This window comes from Pinus tabuliformis, chromosome J (genome assembly GCF_031772625.1).
Source record: "Pinus tabuliformis cultivar Carrire ecotype Pingquan chromosome J, CPIR1, whole genome shotgun sequence".
Lineage (NCBI taxonomy): Eukaryota > Viridiplantae > Streptophyta > Pinopsida > Pinales > Pinaceae > Pinus > Pinus tabuliformis.
Window position 1 is genome coordinate 315,508,170 of NC_142295.1, and position 14,155 is coordinate 315,522,324.

Here is a 14,155-nt window from a genome sequence, read left to right on the forward strand (position 1 = left end):
TTCGAAACAGGGAAAGGGCAACTGTGACCGTCGGTGACAGTGGGCAGCAGCGAAGGGAAACGGACGCAAAACAATCAGCCGGAGGACTTCAGGGTAATCGGGGTTCTGTAGTAAAAACGCTAGAGAATTACCCTAAGCCCTTGCTTGGCTAACTATTTGATCACTCCGCCATCTGTCCTCTCCCCGATTGCAATTCATAGCATAATTAAATTACAATAAACTTTAAATATTTTTATAAGTAAGTTTAATGTTTTTAAAACTCTAATCATATAAATGATATTATCTCTCAATTATGTAACTTTGATTTGCAACACTCATAAGAAGATTATTTCTAGTAGGAAAATAAAATACACACTATTTATTTAAAAAAACTTTAACTATATAATTAGTGCTAATTATCTTAACTATCTTAAAATATAAAATATAAAATATAAAATATGAGTTATATAATTTTAAGACAAATATTTTTAAAATTTTATTTTAGAATTTTATTTGAATAATATTATTTTATAATTCGCTTGGCCCAAAATAAAATTTTGAAATTAAAAAAAAAAAAAAAACAATTTCAAAAATTATATTTATATTTAAACACGCATGCTCAACCAAAAATAATAAATTATGAGCTTTTAAAATAATTGGAATAAGTCTTTAGAATTAATTGACCAACTTTCCTTTAAGCTTTGCATAGATTTGAGAGTATGAGAAATAACCACATTATGTATATTTTTTAAAGATTTAAATATTTTTTCCCTTTTAAAAATTTAGCTATATAGAAAATATATTTTATTTTTATACTATATAAATTAATTTTTTTTTAAATAAAAAATAAACTTTAAAATAAAATATATATGGTCAACATCAAATTTAAAATAATCAATATGATTCAGTATGATAATGTCAACCATAAAAGTAAATAAGTTTGGAGGGAAAGAAAACAAACTACATTTTTATTCTACTTATATTTTAATAAATTCACTCTAATTTCAAATGTAAACACTCATGATACAAAATTAAATTTTACATCTAATGAATAGGTACTACATATTTTCTTATAAACTTAGTGCTTATGATTTAAAAATAACTTTCTTTCTTTTTGAAAATTTATAACTCTTATTTTATTATTATTTTTTAAGAGGCTAATTTTAAGCTTAATTTTTTTTTTGATTATAGATAAAATCTCTGTAAACCAATGTACTTCTTTTGTAACCTAACACACTTCCAATAAATCAACTTACAATGAGTATTAGAGAAATTAGGAAATTAAATTGATATTTAGAATAGACATCTTCATAATATTCACTGAGGAGAAGCTAATATGTATCCCTCCACGCCTTAATACCTTATTGTAACATAAAGATAATTCTAAATTGTTATCCCAAAAGTTACAAGAGATATTTTGTTAAGGCCTAATCTTGTAATAAGGTGCTAAACTATTTAATGCCTTAGTTTATTTTTGGAAAAGTTTATATTTTCATTTCAATTTCTTTTTAAATGATTAAGTCCGGTCCTTTACCTCTTAGAATAAGAAACATTGCTAAGACCAATGCAATAGATTTATCTATTTATAGATAACGAAAAGTTTCTTAAGACAAATATTTATCATAAGAAATATTGTTTTACAACTTTTACTCTTTCCATATATCAAAATTCTTTTAAAAATTAGTAGCTCCATAATTTTTCCATATTTTATGCACTCACCACATTAGCATTCCCATCATATCTTCACATATATAAACATACATCTAGATATACTTCTACACAAAAAATACAAACCACAAACAATATGGTTAGTAATATGACACTCTAACTAACCTTTAAAAACTAAACAAGTTTTACATTAATTTTCGTTATTACACTTAAAAAACATAAATTTTTCAAAATTATAAAAGCTGCAGGTCTTTAATCTTTACCTATGTAATAATATAACATTAAATTTTTTATCAATTCAATCTTCTATGTGAAATGGAAATGTTAACATCCCCACTTAAACTTTACTCTCATAAATAAATATCAAACTCATAACAAACATATTATTATTGTAACAGCCTTATGAGATTAGAGTTGTGAAATGGAAATGTTAACATCCCCCTTAAACTTTACAAATATCAAACTCATAACAACCATATTATTGTAACAACCTTCTGAGATTACTAAATATCCTAAGTGGAGTTAAGAATGATAATCCTCAACTACTTTGAAATGATACCCCTAATGGCAGGTATAGACACCTTTTGATTGGAATGTGGCACACATGAGTGGTTGCAAGCCTTTCAAGCCAAGTGAGAACATGCAGTTTGGCAGAGTTGGAAAAAATTGCATTGACATTTTGACTTCTGTTTAATTTAATGATAAGACTTGGTTGACAGCAGACATCCATCGAGAGGTATTTGGTTGTTGGCACTTAAAAAAATTAGACATTCTAATGCTAGTCCTAGTCTTGCTGGTAATTCCTGCCAAGACATGCGCAGTCAGTCGCGGGAGCAGTCAAAGCCAACAAACCCTAAAAAGTAAAAAAGTGGCCAATTAAATTTTCGCCGCTGATGGCGCCCAAGCGGTGCTGGGGCCCGCCCTACGTCCATAAAGTAGCGCCTCTCCGCGTAACGATTTGACCGACGGATCACCCTACACTACACTCATTTACGGTCACCATCATCATGTCGTGGGTGCCTAACGACAACCGTCACCGTTTTCCGGCAGTTCCGTTAATTGCAATCATTTTTAACGTACATAACTCCCCCTATCTCCGTTTCTGGCTAGTCGCGGCAAATGTGGAGCAAACTAAACTAAAATAGCAAGCGGTAGAAACATGCGCCAGAGCTGCTAAATGCTTTCACACCAACTGTCTGTCTGTGAGCGGCGGCGGAGCTACGTGAAAGTCGTGTCAAGAGGGGCTACTCGTGACTGCAAGCTGCAACTGACGGTAATCTTCTTTTTATTTATTTTTTGGGGTACAGTTGATGAAGTTAGTTACCTTGCTTTTTTCCGGCGGTGAACAAAATATGATTTGGTGGAGCACGCGCATGTAGATGGCGTTTCGTTTCAGATAAATAACTGAATACGATTAGATTCTCCCATAACTAACTTTTGAAATTATTACTTCTTCGATACCTAATCCTAACGGAAAAAGTGAGCGCGCTTTGGCCTAAGCATCTATTTTCCGGCATTTATTTGAATTTGGGGAAATTTCAGGGATTAAATCATAATTTTGGTTGCACTTTCAGGGATGAACATAATTTTGGTTGCACTTTCAGGGGTGAAAGTAATTTTGGTAGGATCAAGTTTAAACTGGTATGAGTGACGTTTACAAAGTTTTTTCTTTTAACTTTATTGTACGGAAACATTGCTCTTTTGTAATATTATCCGTTCAATATTAATTTATATAAAAATTTATAAGATTTAGAATAGTTTTTTTTAGAAAATGTAGAATAGTTAATTAGCCATATGGTGCTTCATTAAGGTATTTCCGGTGTAAATGAACTTATTAGTTTTATAAGAACAAATATTTAGTCATGTTATAAATTAATTTGTAGGCCCAAATTACTAAGATCATGTTTTGTAAAAGCTAGATTTTCACCAGCTATAAATAAATTAGAAAACAAAAAGTGAATAAATTAGTAGATAAAAACGCGAATAAATTGATTTAGATAATTGAAAAATCAAATAAAATTTAAAATTATTACGATTTTATTTTTTTAATAATTTTTATTACTATTTTATAACTTAGATCCATAGTCCTAAGGTTTTATTTATAGCCATAGCCATAAGATGTAGCCATAAGATGTAGAATAGTAGTTGATAAAGTTCTTTGTTGAAGTATTTATAGCAATAGCAATAAGATGTAGAATAGTAGGTGATAAAGTTCTTTGTTGAAGTATCTTTTATGTGAAGGTTATTAATTTTAAATGGCTTAAGTACAAATATGAGTTGGTGTGGCCAGCTACTTATGTTTAGAGTTTTTTAACCAAAAAATAGTTTTACAAATCATAAACAATGTAAAAATACAAAAAATGATTCAACTAATTTAGATAATTAAAAATAAAATAAAAATTGAAATTAATCATAATTCTAATTTTTTTTATCATTTTGATAACTATTTTGTAGTTGCATGCATAGTGGACTTAAAACCAAAAAAAAAAAAAAAAATTATTTCTATTTTTTTGGTTGAAAAAATATTCACTGTAATTTAAATAATAAGAGAATTGATCAAAATTCCAAATCTATTAGAACTCTGAATATATTTTTATATTATTAAATTCAAATAAGTTAGAAAATTTGAACTTTTGAGTCATTATCTTCTCATTGACTTTAACTAGAATGAAATGAATGACATCTTTTGAAAAAGAAGGGGGTTCTTATCAATTCAAAATTATATGGATGGGAAGGTCTTTTTTTTCATAGTAAAATTAATACAATATCGAATTTGAATAAAGTTTAATTATAATTAGTGTTTATGTTTGATTTAAAATGTCAATTATAGAAATTTGGGGAAAGATGTAAATTAATTAGTAGATTTCAGATTCAAATATTACGGGGAGAAGTTGAGGTTGAAAGCTATTTTTGGAGGAATTAAACTACCATAAAGAGCACCCAAGCTTGATTGAGCTTCTCGTGATAACATTCCATTCTTCCAATACATTTTCTTGGTCCAGGCCTAAATTCAGCTTAATTCCAAAAAGAAAATTGACATTGTCTAACTTTTTATGTTTTAGTTTTTAGTCAATAAATTAAGTAAAATTATAGTCTTTTCGTTATTTAAAATATAAACTTTAAATAACATTGTATAAATTTTTATGTTTTAATTTTTACTCAATAAATTAAATAAAATTATAATCTTTCGTTATTTAATAACGAAAATATAAACTTTCAAGGTATAAATAAATTCAAAATTTTCAAAAATATATTGAACATTTAAATGATACAAGCTACACCATTCTAACAAACCCCTACCCATTTTTTTTAACAAAATTAACTTAAAAAGCAAAGTATAAAAGAGCCTGATTATTTATATTATTTTATGAGAAATTTCTCATTTCTTAGGTCCGGTTTCCGACATTATCGAGAACAGTTAAAAACAGTTAAAGCTAAGTGGGGGGAAGTTGGAAGAAAATGAGCGACATAGCATAGTTGGTCACTGCGTGGTGGAGGAAATTACGGGGCTTGTAGTTGTAGATACGTCTTCTATAATCACAGTGTGTATAGAAGCTACGTGTGATTGTTGTTATATAAGGAAGGGTGAGTTGGTAATTAGGAGAGCAGAGCAGTTCACTGGGTAGCCTCTGAGAGCAAGCAATATCCTCTTATGCAGCCTTGCTTTCATAAGGATAAGGGGTTTTATGTCTGAGAGGTTTTAGCAATTGAGCAAGGTGGGTGAAGGAGCTGATCTATAGGGAAATAATTAGTGGGTACATTGTTGGAGAGAGAGAGCCGAAGCCATGGCGAAACCCAGTATTGTATTTTGGTACATTTTGTTTGTTGGGATTCTTGCAGGTCTGGAGTTTGTTCGGGCTCAAAACTCGAGTTCGAATTCCTCTGCTGTGGAGAATCCAGAGATGGTAGTTGATATGGTCGAAAGGTATGAAATGTTGGCCACATTTTCATTTATATATTCCTTAGTGAAATGTAGATGGATGATAGATTGTTTGGGCATAGATTCAAAATATTATTTCAATGGGATTAACAGAGTAGAACCAGTTGCAAGAATTCAGTTTCATGAGGAAAAAACTCGGATTCAGGATTCATGATGGCTGCAGTTACAGCTTTAAGAATTTATTTAATTTACTGATGTATAATGTGGGATATGATTGGTTGTTTCAGGAGTATTAATAGCTCAAGAAGGCAGCTGGGTTATTTTTCTTGTGGAACTGGGAATCCCATTGATGATTGCTGGCGCTGTGACCCAGACTGGGAGCGCAACAGAAAGAGGCTCGCTGATTGCGGCATTGGCTTCGGGAGAAACGCCATTGGAGGCAGGGATGGCAGATTCTATGTCGTAACCGATCCCAGGGACGACGACCCTGTAAATCCCAGGCCTGGCACGCTCCGTCACGCTGTCATTCAGAGCGAGCCTCTGTGGATTATCTTCCAGAGGGACATGGTCATCATGCTCAAAGAAGAGCTCATCATGAACAGTTACAAGACCATAGACGGCCGAGGCGTCAATGTTCACATTGCAAATGGACCCTGTATAACGGTACAGTATGTGACGAACATTATCATCCATGGGATTCATATCCATGATTGCAGACCTGCGGGGAATGCCATGGTTCGGAGCTCTCCAACGCATTATGGATGGAGGACAATGTGCGATGGAGATGGTGTTTCGATTTTTGGAGGCAGCCATGTCTGGGTCGATCACTGCTCGCTCTCCAACTGCGCAGATGGGCTCATCGATGCGATCATGGCTTCCACTGCAATTACCATTTCAAATAATCACTTTACCCACCATGACAAGGTCAGTTTCTTTTTTCTGTTTTTGCAGTTATATTTGTTTTTTCCCGTTACAAATAACTTCATTAACTGCTATTGTGAAAGGAGTTTTTGAGAATCGATCTTGTGACCTTCCCATCAAGAAAAATTGAAAGGATACTATGAGAATCGATCTTGGGACCTCCTATGAAAAAAATCAAGAAAAAGAAAAGTACTGATGGAAACACCGTTGCATAACAGGTCATGCTCCTGGGACACAACGACGGTTATGCTCCAGATAAGAACATGCAAGTGACGATTGCCTTCAACCACTTCGGTGAAGGCCTCGTACAGCGCATGCCCAGGTACGGAACCTGGAAATTTGTTTTTGATTTTAGCTTAAATATTTGGGATTTTATCTGCATTGCAGGGAATTTATTTTTATTTCTGTATGATAACCAGGTGCCGCCATGGATATTTTCATGTCGTGAACAATGATTACACTCACTGGGAAATGTACGCAATTGGGGGAAGTGCCAATCCCACAATTAACAGCGAAGGGAATAGATACCTGGCTCCCGTGGATCGTTTCGCCAAAGAGGTATGTATTTAAATAAATTAAGGTCTCTTGTGCGGTCGCAAGTTCGAATCGCGTAAAGTAACATTTACTGAAAATGTGTCACTTGCAGATAACGAAGCGAGTGGATACCCCCCATGGAAGATGGAAGAACTGGAACTGGAGATCTCAAGGGGATTTATTTCTCAACGGTGCGTTTTTCATCAATTCTGGCGCTGGGGCGGCTTCCAGCTATGCAAAGGCCTCGAGTCTGGGAGCCAGGCCGGCGTCTCGTGTGAAATTTCTGACCGGAAATGCAGGCCCTCTCGCCTGCCGAACAGGGTCACGCTGTTAAACGGCATTGAAGCTGGAATTGCGTGATCTTTGTGTACCATATTTTTTACATAATTTTCTTTGTTAAGAAGTTCATGCGCAATGCATGGGGATGGTTGATTTGCAGAGCTGGGCAAGCTCGGCCTGTGTTTCCACTCATGGCTTCCATGCATGCATGATGATTGTTCTTCTGGTTATCGTTAATTTCTACACCGATTCGCTACAGTTGCAAAGCGTTGTTATGGAGATCGCGTGTGCTTATACTCATTGTTATGCCTTTTGTGCTCCTCGTCGAGGAATCTTTGCCTTTTCTTTTCAAAATAAAATACTTTCTTTTTCTCGATTACATAATAGTCTCCGTGTTCTTGGCCATTCCTTTTTATGATTTCTATGGATATTTCGTCTCTACAGAATAGCCGATTTAGCGATATACTCAATGAATATCCACGCGCGCAATATACTCATCAAATATCCGCGCGCTCCCCCATCAAATATCCACGCGCTCTCTCGACGAGTACATTTTATTTCATTCCGTCATTAAAATATTTTTTTAGGAAAACATAAATATAATTAAATCATTAAATTATATTTATAATTTATTTTTATTTTTTTCGGTTCTTTAATAAAATTTATAAAGGTTTTGTTATCTGTTAGTCAAAGTGCAATTTCTAAAGGATTTTGACAAAATATATATTGGGAAACAAGAGATCTACTTTAGGAATGGTCACAACTTTATTTATATAACATTAAAACAAAGATATTTAAAGATTGCAATATCGCAGATATGTCTATAAAGTGCATGGATAAGACTAATAAATGGGACTTTTTCATTATTGGCATTATTCTTTCTTTTAATTTGTTATATCATGTTACAATAAAATAATACATTTTAGTAGTTAAATAAAAAAATCTGTGTTTGCTAAAGAGGTACATAGAAGTATCTAAAAAGTGAAATTATGTGTTTTTTTCATGTTACAAAAAAATAATATAATTTTAGTATTTAAATAATAACTATGTGTTTGCTGAAGAAATACATCGAGGTATCTAAGGAGTGAAATTATGTGTTTTTGAGTGTTTATTAAATATAAAAGTTAAAATGTAAATTTTAAAATATTTTCATAATAATTATTAATAATTTTATTTTTAATATTTTTTTTAATTTATATGAGATATGTAATTAAGGTAATTAAGTTTTTTTAATAATAATGATATATTCAATATATATATAAATAAGTCAAAACATTAATGTATGTTTTTCTAAAAGATTTTTACAATTGAATTCCTAAAATATTTTTATATTTCTTTCTTATATATTTTTTTTTCACTTACTTTAATTTTAGTTTGGCTTTGCTACACTTTAGTCATTCTGCTAATTGTCCAAATACTGTGTAGATTGTCTAAGGCTAAGGCTTAGAGTCATGTCTAAGTAGTTCATAATGTCAAAATCTAAAGTTTGCACCTTTGTAACTCATCCACTTAATGAAGGATCACTCCATCTCCATCCTTGTTTGAATGAATGATTTTGAACAATGGAAGAATTCTCTTTATAAAGTAGAAGATGCTTTGTTGTTGGTCCCTTGCAATCCACTCCACATCCAAAGTGGAACCAATATGCAATCTGTAGGCATCCCAATTATGTTGTCTCTCTAAGAAACCCCACTATGTTGTCTCTAAGAAACCTTGAATGACAACCCTCATTTTTCTACCATACTTAGCCAAATCACTAATTTTCAAACTTTTTGACAAGTCTTAAGCATTCCTTGCCAATCTCCAAAAAAATTCCCCAAGGCATGCTCATTCAACATTGCAACCTACTACCACAACCAACTGAAGGCCATTTTGATGGATGGATTGATGCACCTATTGTCAACTCCAAATTCATCTTGAGCAATGGCTTCAAGGACTTATTATTGATGCACCTATTGTCATACTCTTACATCCATCCATGTTTGACTATTTCAACCACTTCAAATCTATTGTCAAAATAATTTTGCAACAATCCACTACCCAAACTACCTTTGAACAAAAGTGCCTTTCCCACATTTTTTCCGAACATTGCTTCCTATATGTCCATGTTGCCATCATTACCTTCCTATATGTCCATGTTGCCATCATTACCTGTTTTTTCCTCTACAACCAAACCTTCATTAAGAAGGTTGTATAATTGTCAAATGTTGCTACTACAACTCAATTATTCAATGTTGTTGCTACTAACTTCTAGTATTGTTGCAAATCAATTGTTTAATGTTGATGTAAATAGAACTTTGTTATCTAATGTTGCACTTATTAAACTTATTGCCACTTCAAACTTGAACTCATTCTACCATGCTCTTGTACATTGTCAACTCTCATATTCTAAACTGATTAGGTACTCTCATCAAACTACCACATTTGAAACAATGAGGTTGCACTTCTTCATGCTCATATAATCACTTCCCTTTGCACTTTATGTTATACTGTTAAATTTATGAGAACCTAACACTCAAAAAATTTATTAACCTAACATATTATAAATATATTGAATAAATGCACAAGGAGGTTCTTCACATATTATAACAACCAATCTTAATCACATGCCACATAAACATATTTTTCCCAATCAAATTAGTTCTTCATTGGTAACTCAATAAGAAACTACTTGGGCTTCCATCCTAGAATAATGGACCAACTGAGAAATTTACAATTGTGACCTATCCCTTGGATCCAATCCATTTGATTAGGCCCTAGATATTCCCTTGATCTCCTTGGTGATTTGGATCTCCTATGCTACACTTCTGCACTTCCTCAAACTTGACACACTAGAATGAAAGTCCTTCTCCACTCACAATGTCTTGTGTTGTGGTATGACATGTCTTTCTCTTCTCTTTATTCTTTCTTTTATAACTTTACATTGAGATAAATCACTAACCCTAATCTCCCATTAAGGGAATTTTGAGGTTTAAAATGGGTCTCCTAAGAAAAATGTACAACCAAAATAAACTTTATCAGAACCAATAGGATTGAAGATGATGATGTCAATCATCGGGGATGATTCACCATTTTTGGAGTAAAAAAGTAAAAAGATTAAAATATAATAAAATAATAAAACTATTTTTAAACTCGTATTTTCAACGTATATCCCTAAGGCTTTACTCTACTCATTGGATGGAAAATTTGATTCCTCATTGAAGGAGTACCCATGTTGCATACTTTTGATCAACCCTTTTACACGAAAAATGAGAAATACACGATACTTTCGATCAACCCTTCTACACGAGAAATGAGAAATACATGAAAAAACATGATTGCAATCATGTGTTTTCATGTATTTCTCATTTTTCATGTAGCAGGGTCCATCAAAAGGATGAAACATGGGTGGTCCTTGGATGAGGAATCAAATTTTACATCCAACAAGTGTTTCTGCTCGAAATTTGAGTAAACCCATAGGGAGATAAGTTGAAAATAGAGTTGAAAATTTATTTTTTTCCTTTTTCCCTCTAAAATTTGATGTAATCTAATCTTATTTTATTATTTCCACTATTATTTTATAATGTCCTTGGGAGGCCCATTTTATACTTCAAGATTCAAAATTCCCCTAATGAAAGTGATTGAAAAATAAGATTAAATATCACCTCACTTGAGATCAATTGTTAAGATTAAATATCAAGTGAGATCAATTGTTAAGATTAAAATATAATTACTAAAGTAAATTACTTTGATTAAGGTTCTTCATATCAAATGGCCATCATAGTTAATTATGTGCTTTTCTTAAGTTAGGCTATTTTACATAGAAACTTTCTTAAACTTGAGCCAGTGTCTTAAGGAGATCTTAGGCAACTTCTACATGCCTAGACACTTAGGCCTGTACAAAATTACCTAACTTACCTACAAACATCAACATTCCTTATTAGTAAGGGTGTTAATTTTTGGTATGTTCTATTCTTAAGAGCAATTTACTTCAAAATTTATTTATTAACCCAATATCAATTTCCAGATTAGCAATCACATCAACATGATAGTAAAATGCAGATAGACCATAAACATAAACAATAGAAGACAGACCAAGACAAGAGGACACAAGATGTGGCACCAGACAGGGACAAACCCCAATGTGGGGAAACCCTTGATCAATTCTTCTTATTTTCTTCAATAGTTCAGCAAAGAGACAGAGATATAGTACAATGAATTAAAGTCAATACTGACTTTCCAAATAGGAGATCAGACATCAGAGATATTCACCATGAAGATGATACAATGAGGTTGCAATCCTCCTTCCTTTGTTGCATCACAGATTAAGGCACCTTTTACATGCTGCAAAGGCTGGTGCTTTTCTTGGAAAATCTGGTCACTAGTTAGGGCACAAACTCTGACTGCTACAACATCCTAAATACACCCAACAACCCACCTATTGAAAACATATTTCCTTCACACATTCCCTCCAACTATATGTTGCCTCATAGGGCTGCAATCATCCCAGAACGCAGCTCCTAAAGGCCTCCAACTGCTGACTATGGCATGTGGCCTAGCCCAGTAGTGGACTGTAACTTGAGTCATCTCAATCAGTGCCCCAAATAGTCCTTAAACAACAGACCCTTGCTCCTCTTTTCTGCGGATTCTTCTGCCCTGTAAACTGAGCTTAAGAATAGTCCCATCATGCCCAAATAGCCCTATAATAGACCACGCTGTCACCCACAACAATGTAGCTTTATCACAGATCCCTCACTCTGTTGTGGTAATCCTTTTGACGTGGCTAGGTCCACGCTTCTTGTTGCATCTTAGGGTCACTTTCTAGCTGTGTTTTAGGGCTCCACAAACTGCAGCTTTAGGCTTTCTTATGCTGCAGATTAGGGCCTTTATGGACTGCGTATAAGCCTCCTTTTCACTATGGCTAGGGCTGCTCTTTTCTGCGGCTTAGGGTTTCCTTTTAGCTAAGAATGAGGGTCTCCTTTAACTGCATTTTAGGGCATCATTTAACATCGGATTAGGGCATCAATTAACTATGGATAGTTCTCCTTCAATCCGCGTCTAGAACCCTTCCTTCACTGTGGCTAGGGCACCTTATCTTGCTGCGTCTAGGGCTTCTTCATGACTATGGCTTGATCTCCTTTAGGACAACAATTAGGGCTCTCCCTCTAGACCTCTCTTTCCACCAAACCGAAACAAGTGGAGAGAGATCACAAGAGATGTGTGTGTCTCAAATGAATTGAAGACTCTTCTATTTATAATGAAACGTTGAGGTTGAGCTAAGGTAATTTGCTTGTTGGCTGACCTTGACAAATTGTCAAATAATACAAATAAATTCATATCTCCATAAATACATGTCGGAATCGGATGATCTTTAGATCAATCCTGCACCTCTCGAAGAGAGGAATCCAAGAAAAATATCAGATGCCATAAATAAGATGATCCACATGGAGTTTTTCCCTAGTTGCCAATTTTAACACTCCCTCTCAACTAAGGAGAACTCCATCTGCTAATCCATCTGCCAGTCTGTACTATCTCTGCCAACAATGCATTGCTCTGCACTGTTCCCCTGAATTATGAAGAAGAAGAAGTGACCGAGAATGTATCATATCATTCTCTATTGAACCAAAGTCAGTTGCATATAAAGAGTGTCTCATACCACTCTTATCGATCTGAAATCAGTTCCAAATAAAGAGAGTGTCTCATACCACTCTTACTGACCCGAAGTGAGTTCCAATAAAGAGAGTGTGTCATACCACTCTTACTGACCTATAGTTAGTTCCAATATATCCCAGAACAATACCATCCTAGCATATGGAGTATGGTAGTACACAATGCGACCATCAGTAGTACTATGGTCCCTATCCTCATTTCCCTATTCAGCTGAGAGGTAATTCCCATGAGTCCCAAACTGCATGGGTAGGATGTCTCAGCAGGAGAAGGATGAACCACTCATCCTACCTACATGTCGCCAGGGGTATCCCAGGGTAAGGCTCAAAAACTTACCTTGTACAGAACAAATCACTAGGGGAAGGTTGAACCACTCATCCTGCCTACATAGCAAACCACTAGGGGAAGGCTAAACCACTCACTCTATGGTTGCTCATCACTCCAAGAAGTACCCCAAGCCCCCCGGAGCTCCCAGGGCTCAATATCCATGTCATAAAGGACCCTTGGGAGAGGGTCTCTCCATGAATCTTAGTTGTTCTCGGAAAGTCAAGAATTTTACCTTTCCCGGGGGCTTCGTCATAATATAGGCGACCTTCACATCAATCCCAATGTGATGGAGCCTTATTGCTCCTTGTTGTAACATATCTCGGATAAAGTGGTACCTGATATCGATGTGCTTGGAGTGATCATGACATACGGGATTCTCTGATAATCAGATCCCACTCTGGTTGTCGCAGAGGATCACGGTGGTATCCAACACATGTCCAAAGAGCTCACTGAAAAGATTCCTCAACTAGAGAGCTTCACAGGAGGCCATACTCGCAGCTATGTATTCGGCCTCAACGGTGCTTAAAGAAACCAACTTTTGCGTCTTTCTCATCTAGGATATTGAAGCAAAACCCAAAGATAAGAAGTACCCAAAAGTGCTCTTGCAATCCACCACATTGCCTGCCCAATTAGAACCAAAATAACCATGTAGCCTCATAGCTCCAATAGTGTATCTCAGTCCATGAGTGATCGTGCCCCGGAGATATCTCAAAAGATTCTTGGCACCAATCCAATGTGAGTGATGAGGCTCAGCCATATGTTGGCTCAATATGCTAACTGAAAAACATATATCCGGACAGGAGTTCACCAAGAACAACAATGATAATATGAGTTGACGAAACTTAGAGGCATTTCCCAATTCAGGTCTGGCAGCACTACCGCATAACTTCTTAAAGTTAAGCTCCATCGGGGTAGTCACTG

General features: G+C 34.6%; 1 protein-coding gene across 1 annotated transcript; it reads left to right on the top strand.

Annotated features, from left to right (window-relative positions):
* Positions 1–5,145: 5,145 nt before the first annotated feature.
* LOC149226999 (putative pectate lyase 18) lies at positions 5,146–7,647 on the top strand. Its single transcript, XM_089377668.1, has 5 exons — positions 5,146–5,572; positions 5,815–6,451; positions 6,667–6,770; positions 6,868–7,006; positions 7,095–7,647. Exons 1-5 carry the CDS (start codon positions 5,433–5,435, stop codon positions 7,314–7,316), a joined length of 1,242 nt encoding a protein of 413 aa, XP_089233794.1. The 5' UTR covers positions 5,146–5,432; the 3' UTR covers positions 7,317–7,647.
* Positions 7,648–14,155: the final 6,508 nt, after the last annotated feature.

Coding starts and splice junctions, on each gene's coding strand:
- LOC149226999 (XM_089377668.1), top strand. CDS start 5,433: ATGGCGAAACCCAGTATTGTATTTTGGTACATTTTGTTTGTTGGGATT. Junction 6,771..6,867: donor CTCGTACAGCGCATGCCCAG/GTACGGAACCTG, acceptor TATGATAACCAG/GTGCCGCCATGGATATTTTC. Junction 7,007..7,094: donor TGGATCGTTTCGCCAAAGAG/GTATGTATTTAA, acceptor TGTCACTTGCAG/ATAACGAAGCGAGTGGATAC.